Source organism: Pleurodeles waltl, chromosome 6 (genome assembly GCF_031143425.1).
Source record: "Pleurodeles waltl isolate 20211129_DDA chromosome 6, aPleWal1.hap1.20221129, whole genome shotgun sequence".
Classification (NCBI taxonomy): domain Eukaryota; kingdom Metazoa; phylum Chordata; class Amphibia; order Caudata; family Salamandridae; genus Pleurodeles; species Pleurodeles waltl.
This window is the reverse complement of record NC_090445.1, coordinates 1467814363-1467842320: the sequence shown is the minus strand read 5'-3', so window position 1 is coordinate 1467842320 and position 27958 is coordinate 1467814363. Positions and strand designations below refer to the sequence as shown.

The window sequence follows — 27958 nt, the reverse complement described above, 5'->3', positions numbered from 1 at the left end:
ACTACACAAAGCACAGGTAATCCAGGTGCATTTTGGCTACGGCTAAGACTGGAATATATATTTGTAACATACCCTGCGCTTTTTCTTTAGCTGTTGAAGGGATTCGCTGTATGGCGGGACACACTCCTTTTTTTCAAAGTCTGGTGTTATAATGCTTCGTTTTAGTACCTAAAATGGAAATGAAAACTTACATTTTATAAAATGAAATAACAAATCCCTAATTTTTATGATAACTGATGCAAGGACAGTGATATTTACTTACCTAGGCGAACAAAAAAAGGGGAAACAACAAGATTTATCCGATAGCAACATGCAAAGTCATACAGTTAACATGAATGTAAGAGACATCAAGCTAAATTAGAACTGGAATGAACATGTGAGGCTACTATGTGCAATGGAAAATTACACAGCCTTGGATTACTAGTCAGGCCAAATATGACAGTTTTAATGTGAACACCCAACACATTACTAGCTCGGTTATGTGATGTTCATTTAAAAAAAAAAAAAAAAAAAAAAAAAACACACCACACACAACAAACCACAGTACATACTTATTTCTAAGGAAAGCATTCAAAACCAGCCTTTTAAACAGCACAGCCTTACCTCCTCGTTGTGCTTTTTCTCCTTTACTTTCAGTGAACTGGACTTTGGTGTTTGTTTCAATCCATCAAAACCAATGTATAAACCTCCAATATCTTTGATACTGAGGCCAGTGTCAATAGAGGTTGACAATAAGCTGCAAAAGAAAACATTTGGTAAATTATTGTTGCAGACCACAGGATTCTAAAATTTAACGTATAAAGAGTCACTACTGAATATTCAAATGGGTTGAATGGCACATATCCGCTGTGCCTTTGTGCTTCTATTTCGTGGTTTCAGAGTTGTTCTGCATTTTTACTTTTGAGGAAATTTTCACCACTTTCCTCAAGAGCTGCTCATATTACTGAAATGTGCTTTACTTTGCTAGAGAAGGTGTATCCAACCCTGGCAGAGGGAGGAGATTACTGTCCGTTCCAACCAGGCTCTGTGTAAGACACATGCAATTTCACTGTTACAAGTTTTCTTTACCTTAAAGGTCATTTTTTATGTGCCTAGTTGCATATATATATATATATATATATATATATATATATATATATATACACACACACACACACACACACACACATACACACATTACAAACATTAAATCAATAAAACACTAAATGATAGTTTAACAATTTCATTAATTTATCATACTCAAAAGCACTGCTGATGATCACACGTTACATCACTCGACATGTCAGTGACATTGCTGTTATCTCAAATGACGTCATCCAGACCCACTCATACACCCACTCCAATACAACCACTGACATACCAATTCAAAATGCCATACAGTCCCACACATCACTGAACCATACAGCTACTCACACATCAACTCACCCATAAAGCCACTAACTCACCTATACAGCCACTCATGAAACTACTCACTGACCATACACGCACTTACTCATCCGGTCATACGGAAATAAACACACACCGATAGAGCCATTCACACACTGAGTCAGTCATGCATACAGGTACTCACATCTATTCACTCATTCATAAAGTCACTTATATAGCCACTCACTCACCCATACAGTTACTCACACACCCATTCACACATACACTAACACAGGTACTCACACACGTATACAGTCAATGAGACAAGCACATACTCTCCCATGCAACCCTTCTCACACTAACTTACTTGCTCATAAAGCCGCTCACACACCCAAACACTTACACAATCACTCACTCATCCATCCACTTACACACTCATCCACCCATACATGCACTCATCTAAGCCACTCACCCACACAATCACTTGTGTAACTGCTCATGCACTCATTTAGCCACTCATACACAGTTGCATTCACCATTTACAGACCCTGACACACCCCAACACTCACCTGTACAACCACTCATTAATCCTTTCATTCACAATTACAGCCACTTACACACCCACTCACCCATACAGATACTAACACAAGCAGGCACTTACACATACACCCACTAACAAACCCCCACACTCATCCCCACAATAACTCACATACCCACTCACCTATATATATATATACACACACACACACAGTCTCACATACCCACTCACTCTTCTATACAATACTTACACACCCACTCACTAATCTACAGAAGCATTTCTACAGCCACTTAGCATTCACGTTTAATACTCAGTAACTTTTAGAAAACTCACAATCGTGGCATGATGTCATGAGTGATGTCATCAGCGATGCTACTGACCAAGTAATAAGTGACGCAATATGTGAAGTCATAAGCAGTGCATTACGGGGACATAAGTTATAGTTACCTTAGATAACTATAAATGCTGAATTTCTATGGTTTTGTACGAGTAAATTCACAACCCAACTATAACGTTCATGCAACCTTTGTTTTTTTTCCAGCGAATTTCTAACACAGTAATGTTCAATACTGTACAACGGCAGCGGTTGTCTACAGAGCCTGGCCTATGGCCAGGTCATGAAGCCAGCCCCTATAACAACCAGTCTAGGCACCCCGGGACATAGCTGAAGTTAGTCCAGAGGGGTGGTGGTCCCCAGGGCCATCTGTGGCACCTAGGGGAGGTGGGGGCCCTCAAACATGAACAGCCCCTGGGAAGTGTTAGTCTACAGGGCTGTGGGCAATTACTGAAATGCCCCAGGGAGGTGGCAGCCCCCTGTATACAATTACATGAATCCCTTGGGGAGGTGCCTGTCCCCGTGGCTGCGGAGGTTTGGGTATGGGTGTTTTTCCCTGGTTGGGGGGGGGGGGGGGGGGGGGGGGGGGGAAAGAGAAGAGTCATGGCGTCTCTACCCTGTCCCCCTTTCTTCCCCCCCCCCCCCTTTTTTTTAAAAACACTTCTTAAAAGCCGGTCCCAAGATCGCTGCCAACACTTCCTGGATAAAGTGTTGGCAGCCAAACAGTGCTGTGCATTTCCCTGCACAAGTTCATCATTATTTGTGAAGTCATCGCAGCCAGAGATATACAAATTTGGATTTCTTAAGCTTTCTCAAACATTATTGAACAGATTTACACCAAATAAGTGAAAGCACAATCCCTGTACCCACAGCTAACTTTCTCGCCAAATTTGGTGTTATTCCGTCCAGTTGTTCAGGCTGTAGCCTTGTTCAAAGGTCCTATGGGAATTAACATGGGCAACGCATCTTTTTGGACACGCACCCTTTTTCTCGGACACCACTTGACAGATCACCCTGAAATTCTTTGTGCATATTTACATATTTCATGAATGAAGATTTTACGGAAGTGGACCAGGAAAAAGTACTCCTAGAAAATATTTGTGAACTGTATTTTAGCACAAACAAGTATGCATGTGTAGATTTGCTCAAGTTAACACCTGTTGAGCGTTTAGCAGTTCACTTTCCATCCAACCACTTTTTCCCCACCCTGGAAAAGGTTTACTTCTGGCCTTGTCAGGAGTAAAATTCTCAACCTTTCTCAGTATGGGAAAATATTATAGAGGAGCTGGTGAAAACCCTTAAAACATACAAGTTAGCAGGTTTGCACCAACTCAAAGGAATTCCAGCCCTGGAATTATTGTTTACTGCTTCCTCGATCCCCAGTATGTAGATATGCAGAACGGTAGCAAAATAAGGGAATTGCTAGTATTCAAGCCCTGCTATATTATTAGCCATGGCATAATAAGAGTGGCTATTATCAGAGCTATTACTAACAAGATTGTTGTCATATGTCACCACTCTACATGGCACCAAAGAGACAAGTAGTGTTTTTTTTTTTAAACAGGACAAGGCATGGTAGATTTATCAAGCAACCTGTCCCATGAACAAGTAGATATTTTATTAAATTCTACACCCCTGAAAGGGAAGTCTCCCATGACATAATACAGTTGGCAGCAAGACATAAGGGGGAGTTAGAACTCCCCAACATAAAGAGAAATAAAGCATATTTGCTTCTGGCTGGGGAATGTTTAAGCAGCAGTCTAATATATACTGCTAAATATAGATCATGCCCTGGAAGGAAGGACCCTAATGGACATATATGGTTGCACAAGAAAAGATGACTAAACAGTTTGTACCACTTCCAGGTAAGCAGTTCCTTTTTGGAGGAGGGAAAAACAGTATCCCTTAGGAAGGTGCTAACAATATCTCCCACCCCCACCCCCCATGGCACTGCTGTATAAAAATAAAAATAAAAATCAAGAATTCACCCAACCACTAGGGAGCAACACTTACGTAATTGAGGGATATTGAATGTAAGATCCTGGTCAACCTATACCAAAAAAAGGTCAACCTCTTCATCTGAAAGCTGTAAAGACGTATTTGACTTAAGATGAAGGACAGTTTCAGGTATAATCTATTAGGACACTTGGTATTGATACCAGGGAAAAATAAACTATAAAGTGCATTCCTACAAATGAATGCACTAAGGATTTCATGCCAAAGTTACCCAAATTAGTCCTAATCCATGTGAAACAATTCATGATTAAATGGAATACGATGCTAGACAGGAACATTGCACAGGATGTTCCCGAGATATTTGTGTGGATGTTAGAAAATGGATCCTAGCCACAATTAAAGAAATGGTAGGCTTTCTATTGACAGCATACTTGGGACAAAGACCAGATGACTGGGAGGTCATCCCTAAAACAAAGCAGGAATGTAACATTTCAGCTACTGGTGGGACGATCATGGCTAAAGTTAGACACTGGAAAATATTACAAAATATTCTAAATTAGCATGCTACGTAGTGGGAGACATGGAGAGGTTCTCAAGCTACCTCAACCAATATGAAATGAAGTTCATAGAGATATTGCAGCCAGTGTTAATGCTTAAGAAGAGATGTAGAGAGATTACATGTCTGCCTAGACTCGAGGTGCTGCACCTTCTCAACTAATGAATACAGAAGTTAAAAAAAAAAAAAAAAAAAAAACACAGATGGTAGGGAGGCCCAAAACTCAGAAACAAAACACTCGTATTGTGGACCTGTGAGGCTAGCCTCCACTATACCATTAAACCAACGCTATACCATGGGAATGGGTAAGAGCCCTGATCAATGAATAGTATTTTCTTTCTTCTTGATTAGTCATATAAGCCCTTAGTTGATGAGCAGCCTTTGTCAATTTGAAGTCACTGTAGAAATTACTGTAAAGCAGAGATCGCATAACCAAAGCGTGATATTCCAACTATGAATGCCAAAAAAGGAAAGAAAGGATTTTAGGAAAGAGCAAGGAGTAGGATGTTTATTCTATAGAATGTTTACATGTGTCTAATCATGAAACTCTGAGGCTCTAACAAACTGAAGATGGTTGCAAACTCTATGGAGGTTCACTAACCTTTTCAGGCGTCCCTACTCTGGAAGGCCCACTATTGATTTATAATCAGGCTTAGTCATACTTATAATTATGCTATACTGGAGACATTTTAAGTCTGGGCAATGCCATTTATAAAATGTCAACCCTTCCCAATTCAGTTAATGAGGAAGGGGATTTTGACATTGTTAACTTTGCTGTTTGGATACCCAAATTTCAAATCAACCCATACTCTTGTTTGTGTGTTGCTGTCCCTAGTATTCACCTGTTTCAAGTGCACCCTTAAGTGGGAAAGCAGTAGAGGTGTTGGGCAATAAGATGAGAAAATAACTAACTGTTTTTCATTTAATGCGTTTTAAGTTAGTAGCCTAAGAAATATCAATGTTAAAATGATTTTAATTATAAATATTTATAAACAAAGGAAGCTAGTTTTTGAAGTGAAGACCTGGTTAAGGTTTTTAATCACCACTATAAAAATATTTTTATAAAACATTAAAAAGGGGGTACTTACAAGCCTGCTTTTGGCTTCTGCAGTATCTCTTCACTTTCATCTTCATCAATAAAGTTGTCTTCATCATCAGCTTCCTCATGAAAAGACTCCCCTTCCTCCACTTCTATTTCACTATCATGTGCTTTTTCTTTATCTATGTAGAATTTTTTATTACACCCCAGGCCAGGTGCCTTGTCAATAATAAACATCTCATTTCCAGATAAGGCTGAATCTTCCACAGGATGGGTTGAAAATGTGGTTTTTCTACTTCTCTCCAGAAGGCAAACAAAGTCTTCTTCTTTTGAACCAGTATCTGATATCTCCCCTTCATCATCACTAGTAAGCAGCAAAATAGAACCATCATTTTTTCGGAGTTTGTCCACAGGCTCAGTTCTGTTGTTTAACTTTGTACTATGAAGTACATTTTCAATTACGGTATTCGCAGGATGTGATTCAATCACGTTAGTAATTTCACAGTCATCATCATTGTTCAGTCCTGTATCGATTTTCTGGGGCACTAAACCATTTTTGTTTCCTTTTTTAGGAGATACCTTTTTTTTGTTAATGGATCCTTTAACAGTCTTATATTGTGGAAGACATTCAACTACATCTTTACACGGAGTAGCTTTTAAATTGGTATCTTTTTCACTTTCTAATGCTTCAGACATAGACTCGTCTTTACTTTCGTCCACAAGTTGTCCCAGTGTAGTTAGCTTGCTCCGAGATGTGGCTCTAGTACGTCTTTTTTCTGTTACATTAGGGCTTCTGAGAGTTACATCCTCTTGGAGTTCATCACCCTGCGATTCCACTTCTGACCTGGATTGCAACTCACTATTAATTTGGTTGAAAGGTTTACTTTGCGCACTGCGTGACACACTAGTTGAAACAACCGATACCACATTGGTATCCAAGGATGCTTTTTCTAGACTTGCTAATTTAGAGTTCATTATTGGCTTGTGTTGGGTCCGATTCTGGGATTTTGCAGGACTAATATTAGTAAGCTTCCTGGCAGTTCTTTCTGGGGAAAGTTCAGAGCGCCAGGATTCTGAATCAGAAATCTCCAGAGGTTTGTTCTTGCTCAATTTTTTACATTCAGAGATACACACCTTATTCAAATCATTTTTCTGTTGAACAGTCTCAGCCTGAGAGTTTGGAATTTTAGCCCTAGTCACCCTACTAAATGTGGGGCCAGTTGAATAGCCAGAGCACCAGGATTCAGCATCAGAAAGGTCTTCAGCTTTATTCTTCGTTACAACTTGACATTCTGGAGTGGACTCCCTGTTAAAATCTTGCGCCAGTGGAACTGCATCCACTTGTGATTTTGTGATTCTGCTCCTAGTAACTCTTTTAGTAGCTTGGCCTGCAGAAATGACTGAGCAGCAGGATTCTGTGTCTGAAATGTCTTCAATTTGGCTCTCAACAGCTGGGTTTATTCTTAACCTGGATACTCTTTGCCGACTTCTTGTACGCCCAGATATGGAACAACTGGATTCTGCTTCTGATATGTCGGCTTCTTCTTGTGATTCAGAGATGTGTTTAGATGCAGAAACTGACCTTGTATTTCTTACCTTTTGCACATTGTCTCTCTGAGAGCTCACTATAACTTTTCTATTAAGTGTTGTTGTTTTAACACGGGGAGCCTGAAGTCCAGAGAGTGTGGATGTTGTGGATTCAGCTTCAGAGACCTCTCCATCAGACTGAGTGTCTCCACTTGAAGGATTCTTCGAACCTGTTTTAAAGGCAAGATTAGGCTCGGGCGTATTCGCTTTGTGTGGCGTTTCAATGGCATGTTTGTTCTCAAAATCAAACTCATCTTGGACAACTTCTGATTCAGAAGTTGCTTTAGCTCCTCTTGCTTTGGTTCCTCTTGTTTGTCTTTGGGAAACCGTTTCACTTGATTCAGCAGATGTTTGCTTAACAAAAACAAAGAAACACATTAAATCTTAACTTGTTTAATCACAAAACCTAAATTGAGCAACGTTTACTTTTAAAACGGTCATCTGAATTTAAATAAATAAATAATCATGTTTTCACATCATCAGAACTACATTAAACATGTATAATGCAGCATACATCAACGCTGGCTTGCAAAATTAATTTTTTTTGCACCTTGTGGACGTTGCACTTAAATGATGAATTTTGTTTTTTCATATTGAAAACTCATTAGTCACATTAACAACTCAGAACAGGTTGTAGGGACAACTCTCTTTCAGAGAGTGAGAGTCCAAGCAAACTGGGCGGTGGTCTTAATTCCACCCCTATGTAATCTTTTTAAATTGGAGTATTTAACCAAACTGAAATCTGAAAAAAATCAGTCTAGTTTAAACAAGGGAAAGTAATGTAGCCACTTTGGATGGATGGATATATGTTTAAAAAAATGGTAATGCTGATTAAATTTACAAGAAGAGTGTTTGTTTCCACAGAACATTCGCCATTTGTTTCAATTTATGATTAAGCAAGTTGTAAAATACATGAGTAGTGGCAGACCATTATCTAATCACTTTTAAAGCATGTTGGGTCCAAAACGGAAAACTGACAGGCAGAATACCAGTGTTGAAACAGCAAAGAGTGTTTCGTCTTCGCAATTTTAATATTATGTCACGCATAATTTTCCATTTCATCTAGTTTATTTTCTAGTTGTTGCATCTCCCTTTCATCAATAGAAACTTATTTACCCACAGACAGCAACTTATCCTCTAGGTTGGAGATTCTGTTCCCCACCTTCACCAGTCTCTGAGGTATTGGTGGGAGGCTCTGCCCAATTTTAGATAAAATTACTTGATGAAAGACTATCTCGCAAACTTGTTGTTGCTTCGGCTGTCTAATTTCCAGCAAAACGGTCTTGAACAAAGTATTTAATAGGTCTCTGGTTGCATTGCCGAGGCCCACTCATAACTTTCTTTGATACCCCTGGCCGACCCTAAGGCTGGAAGGGGGCTTCATTAATTCGTGTACCTCTGTAAGCTTTCTCAGCTCTGCAATTTCCGTTTGGTTTGGCAGGACTAACTTTTCCAATACACGAACCGGTGCATCCCCTAAACACACTCGCCGCTGGCAAATCCGTGATAGTATTGTTGGCTCCCTCCCACTTGTTTTGCTCTGGAATCAATGTTCCCTCCTTATCAAGCAGACTAGCCACTTACTTACAAAACACGGGGTAGTCTTTAATTTTAGCTGCAGTATTAGTATTCTCGCTAATCACAGAAGTGCTGACCCTCTATCCTTGCTTGCCAGAGATTGTACCAGGTTTCCTTCACTACCACCATTCACTTGCTCATAAATGAGCTGAACTACCAGCACTGGGCTGGCACCGTGGGCATTGAGAGGGAGATGTGACTCTGCAGCATCCAGTTGCTCTTGCTGACCCTCCTGGCTGGGTGACAAACTTTCCTCTGCCATTTCCCCTTGTATTGGCGTCCCTCTGACCCATGTACCTTCGGGTCATCACAGCAACCGTCCCTGTGCCACACGTCGCGTAAGTCTCTGGGCTGCTGGCAAACTATTAACAGTTCCTGATGCCTTAGAATGCAGATACCACATCTTTAAGAGACTGGTCTACCTCCTAGAGCCACCAGGGGCATAACCCAAAAAACCCTTAAATCTCTGTAAGGAGCACCCCCCGCCACGACTACTCGTGGCCGATGCTCACTTACCACGGGAAACAGGGTAAACTGAGGGAGCCCGCCCGATGAACACAGCTCGGTTTCCCCACTTCTCCATGCGTGTTTGCTTGGTCAGAAAGCTGCCTCGGCAGGCCCTCAAAGAACCAGATGGTGTCTGTGCTTTGTCGTGTCTTTTCGTCACAAGCCAGCCAGGAAGCACATAACTTCAGCACATCCTTGGACGCTGACAGCCTCAGGAGAGCAGTCATCAAACTGCCATAATGCCGCCATTCCAACGCTGCCCATCTGCTCCACTGTAGTGTGCCGGGGGTGGAGTCACGCGAGCGCACTAGAGGCATACCATGTGAGCTACGTCTCCACCAACTCCCTACAGCCCAAGACTCCATGCAAAGCTGTCTTACTGGCATTAATCAGTCTACTAAAATATAATGCAACCCTACTGCATCCCACATATTCTCATACAGAACACTGACGGATATGTCCACAAAGTGCCAAACGTGAACCCCAGCATTCCGATGCCACAAGCAATGTACCAGGTAAAAGAAAGCTGTGTCAGAGGGAACCAGTGATATAAAGCATTACTGTAATCGGGACTTGTAGCTTCAAGACTCCTGTAACTACCAAGCTGGTGTGCAATACCGTTTTAGGACGTACAATGGAATTCAAAGATGCTGTGCCAGTCCTCAATACAGCCACTCTAAGTTTCAAATGGGAACAGTAGTCTGATGCTCTCCTCCAGCAGGAGTGAACTGAAAATATGTGCCAATCCTTAGCAGTCCAACACCAGAAGCGAGATTCCTTAAAAATTATAAAAGTGATTTAGAGTTGTTAGAGGTATATATATATATATATATATATATAAATAAATGCCAACAAAATTCAGGAGCTGGCATGTCTGCATTCCCTTTTTTTCAGCATCTTATCCTGGACAAAAACAATTAATGTACATTAAAAGCTGGAGCTTCAGGTTTACTAATGTTGACACCTGAATGTCATTTACACTAGAAAAACATAGGCCCTCATTACAACCCTGGCGGTAAATCTCGCTTTCCGCCGTGCAGAAGACCGCCAACATACCACTCCGGCCGCGGAATTCCGCTACAGGTATTACGACCCACAGCTTGGAATCCGCCACAATACAGACACCTACACAAGTCCGCCACACCAAAGGTCTGCGATAAACTGGCGATACCAAAACCGACACCGTCATGCCAACAGGAATACGCCCACACTATCACGACCGCGAATCAATGCGGCAGTCATTCAACCTCGGTAAACCATTGGTGGTACACATCGCCCCGCTCAATATACACACACACTAACAAAACACAGCCACATTGGACAATTCGAAATACACACACACCTGATACACGTACACACACCACACCCACACACCCAATCCAATATAAAGCACACACTCACAAACCCTCACAACAAAAAATTTGAAAGGTCACAGAGAGACTACCTAAACAACACCAGCATCCACAGACACACAACATCCATGCACCTCAAACAACATACACTAACACATCCCCTCACACATCACAACAGACACCATCTCACATCACCCACACCACAAAGACACCCCAGGTTCTCTGAGGAGGAGCTCAGGGTCATGGTGGAGGAAATCGTCTGGGTAGAGCCACAGCTATTCGGATCGCAGGTGCAGCAGACATCCATTGCAAGGAAGATGGAGCTATGGCACAGAGTTGTCGACAGGGTTAACGCAGTGGGACAGCATCCAAGAACACGGGATGAGATCAGGAAGAGGTGGAATGACCTACGGGGGAAAGGTATGTTCCGTGGTATCCAGACAACAGAATGCTGTACAGAGGATTGGCGGCAGACCACCACCTCCTCCCCCACAACTAACAACATCGGAGGAGCAAGTCTTGGCAATTATGCATCCTGAGGGCCTCGCTGGAGTAGCAGGCGGACTGGACTCTGGTAACGCAAATCTTTACTACTTTATCCCCCCACCCCACCTCTGCATGCCATCACATACAGCCACCCTTACCCTCACACCCATCACCCCAACAACCCACAGATACCCCACTAACACAACCCACACATACCAAAACCAAGCCCTGCATCCAACACCAATGCATGGACACCCATCACCAAAGCATGTCCAGTAGAGAGACTCACTCATGCCCCAAAATCACCAATCACACACGGGCCACGGCAATAATGCAAGCACAGGAGTAGAGGGTCACTCATCCATTGCACAAGATGGCACACACAGGTACAATAACTATGCATTTACACCCCAACAGGACCCATACCCAACGTCACCGGACGGGAGGTGCCAGACATATCCAGTCCCCCCACAAAAGAGGCCCACAGTAACGACAGCAGCTCTGCAAGCCTGGATCAAGATGACCAGCTCGGCCCATCAGGGATCTCAGGACAGTCGGTTCCCCTGACAGTGTCACAAACCACCACTGAACCTCCCCCCTCAGGAAACACCACCAGAGCACCCACCCAGCGGGCCCATCCCTCTGTCCCAGGACACGTCAATCAGCAGCGTGTCCACCACCACAGGGAACCCAGGCAATCCCACTAACACAGGACGATCAGGGACCTGGGGGCAGTGGACACTGTTCAGGGGACAGAGGCACAGGATAACAGGGAAGCTGGGAGGACTGCTGTGCGACAGCGGGAGGACAGGCACTGGGAACCGACACTCCCCAACATCATGGGAGCTTACCACCATTCCCAGGAGACCATGGGCACGGTACTGGCCAGGTTTCAGGAGACCCAGCGGCTGCAGGAGGAACACTACCTGGGGAATCAGCAAGGACTTGAAGTCCATCAACACCACCCTGGTCACCATTGCAGGAGTGCTGGCAGACCTTGTCAACACCATGAGGGACACAGTGGTACACCAACGGGCCCCGGACACTAGCCTGGACGATGAACAGCCCTCCACCTCCGCTGGTGGACAGGAGGCCCTGCCACAGGAACAACAGGCCACCAGGACCCCACCCCCTGCAGCTGGAGAACCACCCCGCAAACGGTCCCTGAGATCCAGGAACAAGACAGAACATTGCCAAGAGCCCCGGCAGGAAATAAGACCCCCCCCTGAATGTCACTCTTCTGTCCCACTATGTCACCCTGTCCATCCTTAAACTGCCATTGCTCCACTTCCTATGCCCCTTTGGACAATGCACCTGTGAAACAAATAGACTGGACTCTGCGATGGACATACCTCCACCATCCCCCCAGCCCATTTTACAACCCCCTCCACTTATTTGCACAGAAATAAAACACACTTCAATCGCAAAACAATCTGGAGTCATTCTGTGCTTTCACAAATGTGTAATTGCAATATCTATGGAATATAGCAATGTCAATTTACTTGCTCAAATACCAATGTAACACAGCTGTAGGCCAGCAGTAAGCATAATAGAGGGCACAAAGTGGGACCCAGATCTGTGAAATGGAAAGTCAAAGTGACAAGTCAGTGTCCATACATTCAGTGAAAATGACAGACTTATGCTAGCTCCAACAATAGTATGAGATGTGGGAAGCAGTTACATCTTCTTACCTGTGTCTCACTGGACATTTTGCATGATGATGTTGTTTAGGCTGCCACAATACCACCATCTGGCCCATCCTCCTGCAGAAAAGGCACCTGTTGTGGCAAAGCCAGGTTGTGCAGCATACAGCAGGCCATGTTTATCTGGCACACATTCTTCGGTGAGTAGTATAGGGAACCACCTGTCAGATGGAGGCACCGGAATCTGGCCTTTAGGAGGCCAAAGGTGCGTTATATTATCCTCCTGGTTCACCCATGTGCCTCTTTGTAGTGTTCCTCTGCCCTTGTCCTGGGATTCCTCACTGGTGCCAGTAGCCATGACAGGTTGGGGTAACCAGTCACCTGCAAATGTCGAGGGACAACTGTTAAACACGCACTAACCCTTAGGGACAACTCCATACCCAGACACCTATGTCAACTGTATTGGGACCTTGGCCTCACCTATTAGCCACAGATGGTGCCTCAGGAGTTGCCCCATCACATAAGGGATGCTTCTATTCCTCAAAATGTAAGCGTCATGCACAGAGCCAGGATACTTGGCATTCACATGGGAGATGTACTGGTCTGCCAAACACACCATCTGCACATTCATTGAATGGTAGCTTTTACGGTTTCTGTACACCTGTTCATTCCTGCAAGGGGGGTGGGGTAAAAATCCCACATGTGTACCATCAATGGCACCAATGATGTGGGGATACGTCCCAGGGCATAGAAGTCACCTTTCACTGTGGGCAAATCCTCCACCTGCGGGAAAACGAGGATGTAGCTGCGCATGTGTTTCAGCAGGGCAGATAACACTCTGGACAACACTTTGGAGAACGTTGACTGGGACATCCCTGATGCTAATGGCCACTGTTGTTTGAAAAGACCCACTGGCCAGGAAGTGGAGTACAGACAGGACTTGCACTAGAGGGGGGATTCCTGTGCGATGGCGGATACCTGACACCAGGTCTGGCTCCAACTGGGCACACAGTTCCAGGACTGTGGCACGATCAAGTCTGTATGTGATTATGATGTGTTTCTCTTCCATTGTCGACAGGTCCACCAGGGGTCTGTACACCGGAGGATGCCGCATCTCATCACCTGCCCCTGCAGACGTGCCCTATGGAGGAGAACAGCGAGCAGAGAGTCATCCAACACGGAGGTATCACAATGTGTTATTTGCAGAAACGTTTGTAATCCACAATATGCCGGTATCTGTCTGTATTCCCGGCCTAGGTAGGTGTGACGCAATTTTTATCCATCCCATGTGGCCCCCTGAAATGGCGGCTGCCTGACCTGTAAGGTGGGACAAGGGGAAATGAGGTAACTGCGCTGGCGTTGTACACTGTCGCGGTGGGCGGTCGATGACCGCTGCGCAATTCTGCATTGGTTAACATTGGGCCCTATGGGTCCCAGGAGCCAATGACAATGTATGCCGGCGGTGACGGTACGCACCACCGCGGACGTGACCGCCATTTTCTGTCTGTTCACTCACTTGATACCTGACCTTCAACAGGAGAGGACCTACACTGCAAGTGCTGCTGTGACCTCAGTCTGGAAGAGACAATGGCTAGTGTCTCAGGGAAAGGGCCCCTGCCTTCACTTCAGAGGAGTTGGAGAAACTAGTGGATGGGGTCCTCCCCAGTACACGCAACTGTACGGCCCTCCAGACAAACAGGTGAGTACACTGTAAGCATGCTGCATGGGCAATGCCTGTTTTCAGTGGTGTGGATGGAAGATACATTGGGGCGAGGGGGGGGGAGAGAGACAGAGGCCCGCATGTGCGGATGGTGTGTGTATGTGCGTCAGAAGAAGGTTATTTGGCGTGCCATCGCCAAGGACGTCCGGACCCTGGGGGTCTACCACAGACAGAGCACTCACTGCCGTAAAAGATGGGAGGACCTGCGCCGGAGGGAGAAGCCACACCTACCAGCCACCAAGGGCTCTGTAAAAAAAAAAAAAAGAGAGGATAGTGCAAGACACCTGCGGCACCATCAAAGGTGGGGGAAGGGACAAAAGCAGAAGAGCAGGTCAGGGAACTGTTGCACTGACTGAGGGACCAGTGTCACCCCTTCTGTCCACGACAACACCAACCTGTATGGCGGCGAACACCACAAGCTGCCCCACCACCAGCACCGCAACCGGCACTTCTACAGCCTCGGCGACCGTCCCCTGCATCTTCCCCGGTGGACAGCCATCCAAGGCAGCAGGAGACGTCCTGCTGTGTCCCTCAGCAGGTGCTGACCCATGCACCACCGCCAGCACTGCTGCCACAGACACCACCGCAAGCACCGCCACCAAGCCCGCGATGTGCTCGGACAGTGGCACTACAGCTGACATGGCTACCATCCCCAGTGGTCAGTCGTCCAAGGATGGAGTGTGTATGTTGTTGTGGGCGAGGGTGGGGGTATTGCGTGTTGAGTGTGTGCATGTGTGTGTCACTCTCTTTTCCCTCCCCCACTCCCCTGTGTTGTAGGTGCAGTACTCACCGTGATCGTCGACGGCATCTGTACTGCTTCTGATAGAGCAGGAGGGAGAGCAGCATTGGTAACACCTGTAGTACAGGCTCCATGGCTTCCTGGTTCCTTGTTGGGAGTCGAGAGTTGAGTGTTTTCCCTTCTGTGTACTGTTTCCGCTGTGCTTTTGATAGCGTTGGTTCCGCCCCGGAAAAGGTGGCGGATAGACGTGTTGAAATACAGTGGGCGGTACTTTGTCCTACGCCTGTCTGTTGGCGGTTACCGCTGCAGTGTTTGTTTCTACCGCCCTGGCGGTCGGAGTGTTAAAGTGGATGTCTATGTTGGTGGTTTTCACCATGGTCGTGATTTCATTTTTTTCCCGCCGGCCTGTTGGCGGTATTACCGCCGCTTTAACACTGACCGCCAGGGTTGTAATGAGGGCCATACAGGGAGTGCAGAATTATTAGGCAAGTTGTATTTTTGAGGATTAATTTTATTATTGAACAACAACCATGTTCTCAATGAACCCAAAAAACTCATTAATATCAAAGCTGAATATTTTTGGAAGTAGTTTTTAGTTTGTTTTTAGTTTTAGCTATGTTAGGGGGATATCTGTGTGTGCAGGCGACTATCACTGTGCATAATTATTAGGCAACTTAACAAAAAAAAATATATACCCATTTCAATTATTTATTATTACCAGTGAAACCAATATAACATCTCAACATTCACAAATATACATTTCTGACATTCAAAAACAAAACAAAAACAAATCAGTGACCAATATAGCCACCTTTCTTTGCAAGGACACTCAAAAGCCTGCCATCCATGGATTCTGTCAGTGTTTTGATCTGTTCACCATCAACATTGCGTGCAGCAGCAACCACAGCCTCCCAGACACTGTTCAGAGAGATGTACTGTTTTCCCTCCTTGTAAATCTCACATTTGATGATGGACCACAGGTTCTCAATGGGGTTCAGATCAGGTGAACAAGGAGGCCATGTCATTAGATTTCCTTCTTTTATACCCTTTCTTGCCAGCCACGCTGTGGAGTACTTGGACGCGTGTGATGGAGCATTGTCCTGCATGAAAACCATGTTTTTCTTGAAGGATGCAGACTTCTTCCTGTACCACTGCTTGAAGAAGGTGTCTTCCAGGAACTGGCAGTAGGACTGGGAGTTGAGCTTGACTCCATCCTCAACCCGAAAAGGCCCCACAAGCTCATCTTTGATGATACCAGCCCAAACCAGTACTCCACCTCCACCTTGCTGGCGTCTGAGTCGGACTGGAGCTCTCTGCCCTTTACCAATCCAGCCACGGGCCCATCCATCTGGCCCATCAAGACTCACTCTCATTTCATCAGTCCATAAAACCTTAGAAAAATCAGTCTTGAGATATTTCTTGGCCCAGTCTTGACGTTTCAGCTTGTGTGTCTTGTTCAGTGGTGGTCGTCTTTCAGCCTTTCTTACCTTGGCCATGTCTCTGAGTATTGCACACCTTGTGCTTTTGGGCACTCCAGTGATGTTGCAGCTCTGAAATATGGCCAAACTGGTGGCAAGTGGCATCGTGGCAGCTGCACGCTTGACTTTTCTCAGTTCATGGGCAGTTATTTTGCGCCTTGGTTTTTCCACACGCTTCTTGCGACCCTGTTGACTATTTTGAATGAAACGCTCGATTGTTCGATGATCACGCTTCAGAAGCTTTGCAATTTTAAGAGTGCTGCATCCCTCTGCAAGATATCTCACTATTTTTGACTTTTCTGAGCCTGTCAAGTCCTTCTTTTGACCCATTTTGCCAAAGGAAAGGAAGTTGCCTAATAATTATGCACACCTGATATAGGGTGTTGATGTCATTAGACCACACCCCTTCTCATTACAGAGATGCACATCACCTAATATGCTTAATTGGTAGTAGGCTTTCGAGCCTATACAGCTTGGAGTAAGACAACATGCATAAAGAGGATGATGTGGTCAAAATACTAATTTGCCTAATAATTCTGCACTCCCTGTAGTATCTAAGCACAGCAAATCGCAGATGTTACTATAATGACTGTTTAGTAAATGTTGGAGGACGAGCATTAGAACCACCAATGTGACACAGAAGGAAAGCATGAATACTTTAAAAGAGTGCATAACATTGTTTTTATTTGCAACTATTCTTGAAGATCTGATAACATCTTTGTTAATGTAAGCAAAGTCACGCAAGAATCAAAGCGTAACAGAGCACCTAGAATGTCTGCAGCCTAAGCCAGTGAAACAAGAGTCATCCGAAAATATTAAGTCATGCTTACAACTTTATATTTTCACACATGAAGCATAGCAGCTACAACAGGCGCTCAATTTACTGCCGCAGAGGGTTTACTTGCATCATACAGTTACAGCAAAGCAAAATTAATTGGGGAAAAAAAAGTGGGGTGCCAGGGGAAAAGCAGCTCACAAGGGATAGAGCAACACAGACTTTTTTCTTGGCATACTTGTGTGCCAGTGTTTCTTTGAGCCATGGCCCAAACGGAGAGGAAAAATGACGCAGAGGAGACAACTCGATTTTGGCACCAGACAGGTGAGATAGATGGGTGGGATGGTGTAAGATGGGAGCCCATGTTCTTAAAGCTCAGCGACAACAGCAAGGCAGTAGCTATCATTAAACAGGTGCAGTGACACGTGCCTAGGGGCCCACTGCATCACAATAATTAATGTTTTACATTAACAAGTGGGCATGAGGGCTAATTTTCCTTGCTAGCATTAGGGTAAATGCCTCCCTTGGTGCAACCAAAAAAAAGGGGGGGGGGCGGGACACCACGCAATAGCTCATTTTTTCCTCAGAAAGAGACCGGGCTTGTTTAGAGATTGAAGTGGTGGCCAAACATGGTGGAGAAGGAGTGAGAGAAGAGGAAGTAACCTGATTCTCAGGGCTACAGCCATCATTAGTGCAGCAGGTGGAGTTGCACTGGGGCTTAAAGCATCCCAATTACGGTGAGTAGTGTTTTTGGTCAATTATGTTCTAGTTGGATGCTTTTTTTCCCCCTACATTTAGTGTGAATTGCGAGCCAAAGAAAATCAACCCTAAAATGATCTCATTATCCCCACCCCGTTATCGGTCCGCCCACTCCCCAGGGGGGGGGGGGGGGAGGGGTGGGGGAGGGGCAACTTCAAAACATTTTCATTCAAGAGGCACAGAGGAAAGGAGTCTGAAGCCCTCTGGTGTAACGGATAATACAAGTGACAGTGAGTATCTGGAGGTGGGGCACTTTGCGCAGTGAGTCGTAGTTTTTATGACAAGCCAACCTTTTGGTGCTGTCGGCGCAGTTCGGTTATGAAGAAAATATTACATGCTACATACATGTATATATATTTTTCAAAACAGGAAAAGCAAATCTTGCAGTTGTAAAATAATTTTTTTTTAAACTCCATGGTTTGTTGTAATACAGAAACTAATCTCTGAGATTTGGTGTAGCTGGCACATCGTGTGTTTCTTTTATAATAAACCGAATGCAAACATTTAGGGACATTCGCACAAGATGCACAGCTGAAACTGAAGTTGTGTTTTACTATTTATGTGGTGCCAACAGCAAAAGAACACCAATAAAGCAAAAATTACTTGATCCTAGCTCCATTGCACAGAGAGAACAAAGTGAAAGTGACACACCGATCAATGAGTAGCAAGGAAATAAGAGTACTGATAAAGCCAACCCACGGTAAGTACTTGTTCAGCTAAAAGCACCACTAGGCATTAGGGGGGTGAAGTAAGTACACTGGCTCTTCTTGTTCTTTCCTTACAAGTTTATTTCCAGTTATAATGTACAGACAGAGATACATGTGCTCGCCATCCCCAAACCGGCACAACTCCAACCTTTCATATGAAAACATTCCAATCCCCAGTCACAGCCTGCCCCAACATTCCACTGCCCCTGATGTCATAGCATTCTTCTTTTACATACAAACCAATACATCACTACACATCCCCTTCCCTTAAAAATAAAATAAAAACAAGATTTTTTTTTATAATATGTATATAAATAAAAATATATATTTTTATTTAATCACACACAAAATTTTCTAATACCTTAGGTTTTCTCAAAACCCTGCCGAAACAACTTTTCTTCACTTCACCACAAGCTACATTTTTATTCTGTTCACGCTCATTCACATTACATTCAAATTCTCCCATATTAATACGAGTCTGGACACCTTCCTGACAGCCCCTAGCTCCCAATTCCCCAATGACTCTAGAATCTTTGTTACCATCAATATCACACTCCAACCACCAATATTTGTTATTATTACCTTCCAGCAAATCATACTGCACAAATTGTTGTTTGCAAGGCTTAGCAATAGCAACGCGACTCATGTGACATACACTGCCATCATCCAAAATGACAGTATTTCTCATCACTTTCTTAATTCTTATAGGCTCGCCAAACTTGCTCTCACCTTTAGCCACTTTCCTTACGGATTTCACTCTCACCCAATCTCCCACATTCAAATGTGCTTCTTTAGTACCATATTTATTATTAAAATATTTCTTGTTCTTTTCTTGTGAACTCTTTATGCACTTTCTTACATGTTCTTTGCTCCAAAGTACTTGTCTGCTTCTTTGCATCCAACCAGGGTTAATCTTCGAAAATGGAATTCTACCTCGCATTATATCAAACGGACTTTGATCTATTGTCTCATGAGGTGTCACTCTATAAGCCCATAACATTTTCCTTAAGTCAGAATCTATATTACTTTTGTTTCCATGCTTTGCAATTTGAATGATGCCCTTGAAAATCCTATTTATACGTTCCACTACAGCATTCCCCCTGGGATGATATAAAGCTGTAAACCTTTGTTCAATACCAGTCATTTTAGCAAAAGTTTTCATTTCCTCAGATTTAAATTGAACACCATTGTCCGTCAATAAAATTCTGGGAAATCATTCCCTCAAAAATATTTCCTCCAAAAAATTAATCACTGCCTTGGTATCAATTTTTTGTAACACAGAAAATTCAATCTACCTTGAAAACAAATCAACTAAAACCACAATAAACTTTGAAGACCCATCATGCCACGTAATAGGACCCATAATGTCTAAAGCAACTTCTGTCCATGGTATATTAGGACAACTTGAAGAAGAAATTGGCGGGTTAAGTGTCTTTTGAGATTTGTCACTATTCTCACACTCCATGCAGTCACGTACATATCTCTCAATTTCTACATCAATTTTTGGCCACCAATAAAGTACTTTAATTCCTCTTTTGGTGCGAGATATTCCTGAATGACCTTCATGTCCAATAGCGATAAGTTTATTTCTAATACCACAGGGGGGAATAATCTTCCCACCTCTACACACAAAATCACCTTCAATACTCAATTCATCTCTCACTTCCCAAAAAGCTCTTAACATATCATTGCTTTTGACTTTCTTGTCATTATACCAGCCGAACATCACTGTTTTTAACTTCAGTTTAACACTTCGTCTTTCTCATACTCCATGATCCATTCTTCTTTTTGCAATGAGCTTAAAGTATTCTCATCAAACACACCAGCTACACACCAGTCATTCCATGGATGTTGATCCAACTCTCTTAAAGGTAAGGACATTCTACTTAAAAAATCTGCAGTAACATTTTTTACCCCAGGAACATACTGCACTTCATATAAGAAATCTTGTAGTCTCATAGATAGTCTAGCTATTCTCGCAGATGCTCTACATAAACCTTCTGTAGTTAACAATTTAGTAAGAGGCTTATGGTCAGTCCGTATGATGCATTTTTGCCCCCAAACAAATTTCCGAAAGTGTTCTAATGCCCATACACATGCCAAAGTTTCTCTCTCTATTACAGAATATTTTTCCTCTGTGGGAGACAAAGAACGGGATGCAAATGCAACCACATATTCTTTACCCACATTGTAACTCTGTGTTAATACACTACCAAGGCCCTTACCACTTGCATTCGTAGTGATAATAGAACAAGCTTTTGGATCGTACCCATGCAACATTGGAGCACTCACAATTGCATTCTTAATTTCCTGAAAAGCTTTCTGACAACTTACATTCCATTCAAATTTCACTTTGTTTTTTAGTAACAGTCTCATTTGGTAGGTTTTAGCTGAAAAATGTTCTACAAATTTCGAATAAAACTCGGCTAGACCTAAAAAGGATCTCAAATCATCTTTAGATGTGGGGCATGGGGCATTCTTAATAGCTTCCACCAACTTTTTTTTAGGTCTTATGCCTTCATGGTCAATCTCATGTCCTAAATACGTCACTTTTCTCTGTGCAAACCTACATTTACTGATCTCTGCGGTCAGACCTTTTTCTTGTAAGATGTTCAAAACATTCCTCAATTCCTTATCATGATGTTTCTTGCTACTTCCCATAACTAAAATATCATCCTGAAAGAATGTAACATTAGGCAAATGTCCAAATAACTGCGCCATCAACCTTTGAAAGACGGCAGCCGCCGACGCCAAACCAAATGGCATACGTTTGAAACGAAAACAACCCCATGGTGTACAAAAAGTTGTAAGATGTCTGCTAGGATAGTCCAACCTAACCTGGTGGTAAGCAGACGACAAGTCCAAAGTGGAAAACCATTTAGCATCTCTCGTGGCAGACAACATCTCATCAATACGAGGCAAAGGAAACTGATCTACTATGATATTATTGTTCAAACCTCTCAAATCCACACACAAACGCACTTTGCCATTAGCTTTACGTGCAACAACCAAAGGTGAAACCCACTCAGAAGCTTCAACTGGTTCTATAATCTGTGAATTTTGTAACCTGTCCAACTCTTTTTTTTACCTCTTCCCTGACAATAAACGGAATATTCCGTACCTTATGAATTTTTGGTTTGGCATCCTTTTTGAGTCTAATCTGATGTATAAAGCCTTTCAGTTGACCTACTTGCCCATTGAACACTCCTGGAAACTCTTCTGTGACCCATTTTTTTGTGTCTTCTTCATCACATATTACTAAGACTTGCTCTACACTGTTAGGATCAAGCACAATATGCAGTTTCTTTTGGTCTTTCCAGCCTAATACCGACGGACCATCCTTATCCACATATAATTTACATACTGCTTGTCTTTGCTTAAATTTGAATACCAGCAATCTAAAACCAATAATATCTATTCTATCACCAGTGTAACTTTCAGGCGAAATGTCAGAGGTTTCTAAATGTTCTCCTAAACTATGAACAAAATGCTTTTGCCATGTGCATTCTGAAACAATACTGTATGGGGAACCAGAGTCTGCTGCCACCTGCAGCATAACTCCCCCAAATGATACCCAACACAAGGGTTTGTTTGACGTTTGTCCTGAAATGTTCAAAACCACAGTTTTGTGACCCCTCAGTTTATAATTTACGTCTTCATCACTGTCATCAGAACAGTCTTCCACCACTTCCTTAATGCAGGCCACTTTATTGTTCACTTTCTTCATTTGTTTCTTCTTGCACACCCTAGCAAAATGGCCTACAATTCCACATTCCAAACACTTAGCATTTTTAGCTGGACACCCATCCAATTTTGCAGAATGAAAGGAACTCCCGCAACGGAAACACTCATTTCTGGATCGATCAGACATGTTATATTTTTGATTCTTTGCAAAAGTTTGATTTTTCTCTTTTTTAAAGTCATTATCCCGCTTTTCCATGGACCATTTGTTGTGCTTGCGATCACTAACTTTGGCAACAACTTCTTCAAAGTTCTTATCCTGTGCCAAAGTGATTTTCGCACATCTTTCGGATAATTCCGCTTTCTTCACTAAAGCAATAATATCCTTTAGACTGGATTCGCCTTCAATCCACAACCTCTCTTGAATAGATTTGTTTTTAGTATACATTACAATCTGGTCCCGTACCAGTTCATCATGTAGACCAGCAAACCTACATGAGCTAGCTAAATGTTTTAAAGCAGAAACATAGCTCTCTATGTCCTCGCGTTTCTCTTGTTTCCTATGGAAAAATGCGTGACGAGTAACCGCAATGCAAACAGCAGGAGAAAAATGATCATTTAAGTCCAAAATAGCACTTTGAAACACATCTTCATCGCCTCTATCGTGTTTTTGTAGTTGATTGTAAATACAAAGACCTTCAGGGCCTAAACAGTGCATTAAGATCCTTTTTTTTCTTTCAGCAGAGATTAAACCATTGCAATCTTCTAAGTTTGCTATGTAATTCAAAAAATATTCCTTCCACTTCTTCCATTGTACAGCTGGTTCACCAGGAGATGCTAAAAATTCCTTTGGTGTACCCAACTGCAAAGAAAGCGACGTCCCTGTACCAGAAGAATCTCCACTCGAAGACATAGTGTACTAAAAATTATAGCTGTAAAATATAACTCTTTAGCTTACTTCTTCAGCAAGACATGTATCTCTGTTATAATAATTTCTGTTAGTTTTCCTTTGTGCCGGATAAACTTCAGCAATGAAGTTGCTAAAAAGTTAAGAATAGTAAAAATAATACCATGTACTTGGTACTAATTAACATTAAAAGGGCGCTGTTCCTGCTCCTATGTAACTTCCAGCGCAAGAACCAGCACGTTCACAAGACATTGTTATTAAGCATTATGTTGTCCAGGCAACCAGTAACCATGCGGGGGTGCACGCGAGGACCGACGCGATGAAAAATCTAACGTTTGAGCAGTACACACGCGCCTCAAACAAAATAAACAAACGGCAACTGTATTAGAGAAAGAGAAAAATAAAAATAAATAAATAATAATAAAAAAAAAAACTTCCCTCACTTGCTTAAAATAAGTTGCCTTTAACAAAGCAGGTCCGAAAATAGCTGCTCTCCAATCCTCAGTCTGATGTCTGTAGCGTTGCCTACCTATACAGTTTTCTTAGTCCAATGCTTGCTGCTTTACAATCCCATCCTCGTCGCCATGTGAAGTAAGTACACTGGCTCTTCTTGTTCTTTCCTTACAAGTTTATTTCCAGTTATAATGTACAGACAGAGATACATGTGCTCGCCATCCCCAAACCGGCACAACTCCAACCTTTCATATGAAAACATTCCAATCCCCAGTCACAGCCTGCCCCAACATTCCACTGCCCCAACATTCCACTGCCCCTGATGTCATAGCATTCTTCTTTTACATACAAACCAATACATCACTACACTGCATGGAGTGTGAGAATAGTGACAAATCTCAAAAGACACTTAACCCGCCAATTTCTTCTTCAAGTTGTCCTAATATACCATGGGAAGAAGTTGCTTTAGACATTATGGGTCCTATTACGTGGCATGATGGGACTTCAAAGTTTATTGTGGTTTTAGTTGATTTGTTTTCAAGGTGGATTTAATTTTCTGTGTTACAAAAAATTGATACCAAGGCAGTGATTAATTTTTTGGAGGAAATATTTTTGAGGGAAGGATTTCCCAGAATTTTATTGACGGACAATGGTGTTCAATTTAAATCTGAGGAAATGAAAACTTTTGCTAAAATCACTGGTATTGAACAAAGGTTTACAGCTTTATATCATCCCAGGGGGAATGCTGTAGTGGAACGTATAAATAGGATTTTCAAGGGCATCATTCAAATTGCAAAGCATGGAAACAAAAGTAATATAGATTCTGATATAGATATATAGATATTTCCTTGCTACTCATTGATCGGTGTGTCACTTTCACTTTGTTCTCTCTGTGCAATGGAGCTAGACTTGATCCTAGCTCCATTGCACAGAGAGAACAAAGTGAAAGTGACACACCGATCAATGAGTAGCAAGGAAATAAGAGTACTGATAAAGCCAACCCACGGTAAGTACTAGGTCAGCTAAAAGCACCACTAGGCATTAGGGGGGCTAACAAATACCCTTTTTAGAATTTTTTTTATTTAAATAAACAACAGATCGTCACATGCGACATCGCTCATCCGCATCTTGCAGTCAACCTCAAAAAGCATGTACACAAGTACAACAAGGGAAACCAATGGTAAGCAATAGGTGGGTCCAACGCCCACTGTAAGTTTTTCGCGTAGCTCAGAGTAAGCTTTTGCCTTCTGAATGGCTAAAAGTTACCAGTAGACAAGACCTACAAAAGCACTAGAAAAGCGGTAGGGCAGGATCTGGCTTTGCCAGTGAGTCTGTGAAGCTTCGCCGGTCTCTAAAAAAAATAAAAGTCTCGTGCTTTCTGATGTCGTGCTCCTGGAAAATTAGCCACTGCTGTTCTGAAATTGGGAAAGTGCCACAGAAGCACGCTGTTAAGGTCCCATCTGGCACTGGAAATACTTCTCTGGGCATATTTCATTTCTACTGATAGCGATTAAATTGGGGAACGCCACTAGAATTATTACTTTTATAAACAACACATGTATAGCTTTCCACGTCTGATCTGGTCAAAAGTCATAAACAAATAACCGGTCTTGTTTATTTTACAAAATAATACTGATATCTACGCGTTGCCTTACCACACGAAATAAAATAACCAGAATACGACCTCGATATCTGTAGTTATTACATAAAACAAATAACAGCAAAACAAGGTGCATGACCCAGTTACATAAAATGGAACATGCTGAGAGAACTAGTCAAATTATAACTGTCTGCTCAAAAAGTGAGCATACAGTCTTGAGTTCTAAAAACCTAGAGTTCTTTTTACGGGGCAGAATCACCACTACATAGGCAGCTGGAAACTTCTCAGATCTACAACTGACCAACAGGATATATCTGGCAAGGCAACCACGATAAGTGAGTGGGAAGCATTCGGTCTGCAATTAGACCCTAGGTCGTGCGAGTCTTAAACATAACATAAGCAGGCATGTACGATTGAATTTAGAAAATGTAAACGGGGGCTCAAATCGAATAAACTATTTGCTGTTGCCCAAGAAGTCCGAACTGACAGTAAAAGATCTCACACACTGTGGGACTCCTTGGGACCTTGTGAATCCGAAAGTCTACTAGCAGGCGCAGTCTATTCGACAATCCCGCACAAGAGTTTTCTAGTTTCCACTTTAGGCAGAGTTTTCTAGTTTCCCACTTTATGCAGACTGTACGTGATGATCAGCAAACCTTTAAAAGCAAATGATCCACGTGTAAGAAGCCATCGGGAGTTACCCGCTCTACGTGCCCGAACTTTATCTATTTTCATCCATAATTCGCACCGGCATTTGAGCTGCTAAAAAGGGGGTAAACGCGTGCTATAAAGGGCTTCTTCATCCAATACCTGGGCTCCCGAATCTTCTACTTCAACAGATGGCTCGATCACAGTACCTCTCCTGGTGGCGACCATGTTTTACACCCGGCTCCTCCCACTAACGACGTTTTCTGGACACATGCTCCAATAGCACCATTCTTCCCAGCATGAAATTCACCCTGCGTAAATCACCATCCGCCGTCGACGTATAAAATCGTCATCACGCGGCACGTCAGCCATTACCTGTAAATAGTCGTTACGCCTGTTTTTTTTCCTGCTCCTGGTAAATAGTCATTTGAAATGTGTGAACAGCCGTTGCATGAGCTCTAGTCCGGGCTTGAAACTGATCAGTTTTGCCAGACATTAACCCCTTTGCTGCCAGGCCTTTTCCCCCTCCTGTGCCGAGCCTTTTTTTGGCTATTTGGAGCAGTTCGCGCTTAGGCCCTCATAACTTTTTGTTCACATAAGCTACCCATGCCAAATTTGCGTCCTTTTTTTCCAACATCCTAGGGATTCTAGAGGTACTCAGACTTTGTGGGTTCCCCAGAAGGAGGCCAAGAAATTAGCCAAAAAACAGTGAAAATTTCATTTTTTTTAAAAAAATTGGAAAAATGGGCTGCAGAAGAAGGCTTGTGGTTTTTTCCCTGAAAAGGGCATCAACAAAGGGTTTGCGGTGATAAAATCACCAGCTTCCCAGCTTTCAGGAACAGGCAGACTTGAATCAGAAAACCCAATTTTTCAACCCAATTTCGGCATTTTACTGGGACATACCCCATTTTTACGATTTTTTGTGCTTTCAGCCTCCTTCCAGTCAGTGACAGAAATGGGCATGAAACCAACGCTGGATCCCATAAACCGCAACATTTCTGAAAAGTAGACAAAATTCTGAATTCAGCAAGGGGTAATTTGTGTAGATCCTACAAGGGTTTCCTACAGAAAATAACAACTGAAAAAGAAAAATATTGAAATTGAGGTGAAAAAAACATCAATTTTTCTCTAAGTTTTACTCTGTAACTTTTTCCTGCAATGTCAGATTTTCGAAAGCAATATACCGTTACGTCTGCTGGACTCTTCTGGTTGCGGGGATATATAGGGCTTGTAGGTTCATCAAGAACTCTAGGTACCCAGAGCCAATAAATGACCTGCACCCTGCAGTGGGTTTTCATTCTATGCCGGGTATACAGCAATTCATTTGCTGAAATATAAAGAGTAAAAAATAGCTATCAAGAAAACCTTTGTATTTCCAAAATGGGCACAAGATAAGGTGTTGAGAAGCAGTGGTTATTTGCACATCTCTGAATTCCGGGGTGCCCATACTAGCATGTGAATTACAGGGCATTTCTCAAATAGACGTCTTTTTTACACACTGTCTTACATTTGGAAGGGAAAAATGTAGAGAAAGACAAGGGGCAATAACA

At 42.9% G+C, this 27958-nt stretch overlaps 1 protein-coding gene across 1 annotated transcript in view; it reads right to left on the bottom strand.

Annotated features, from left to right (window-relative positions):
- The window catches only part of DNTTIP2 (deoxynucleotidyltransferase terminal interacting protein 2), a 59046-nt gene extending 32321 nt beyond the window's left edge, over positions 1-26725 (bottom strand). The window contains exons 1-4 of the mRNA XM_069240972.1: positions 26571-26725; positions 5838-7729; positions 604-736; positions 73-168 (exon numbers count right to left, since the gene is read on the bottom strand). Of these exons, the coding sequence (XP_069097073.1) occupies positions 73-168; positions 604-736; positions 5838-7729; positions 26571-26636 (2187 nt within the window). The 5' untranslated portion in view covers positions 26637-26725. The remainder of the gene's footprint in view (positions 1-72; positions 169-603; positions 737-5837; positions 7730-26570) is intronic.
- Between the last annotated feature and the right edge of the window lie 1233 nt (positions 26726-27958).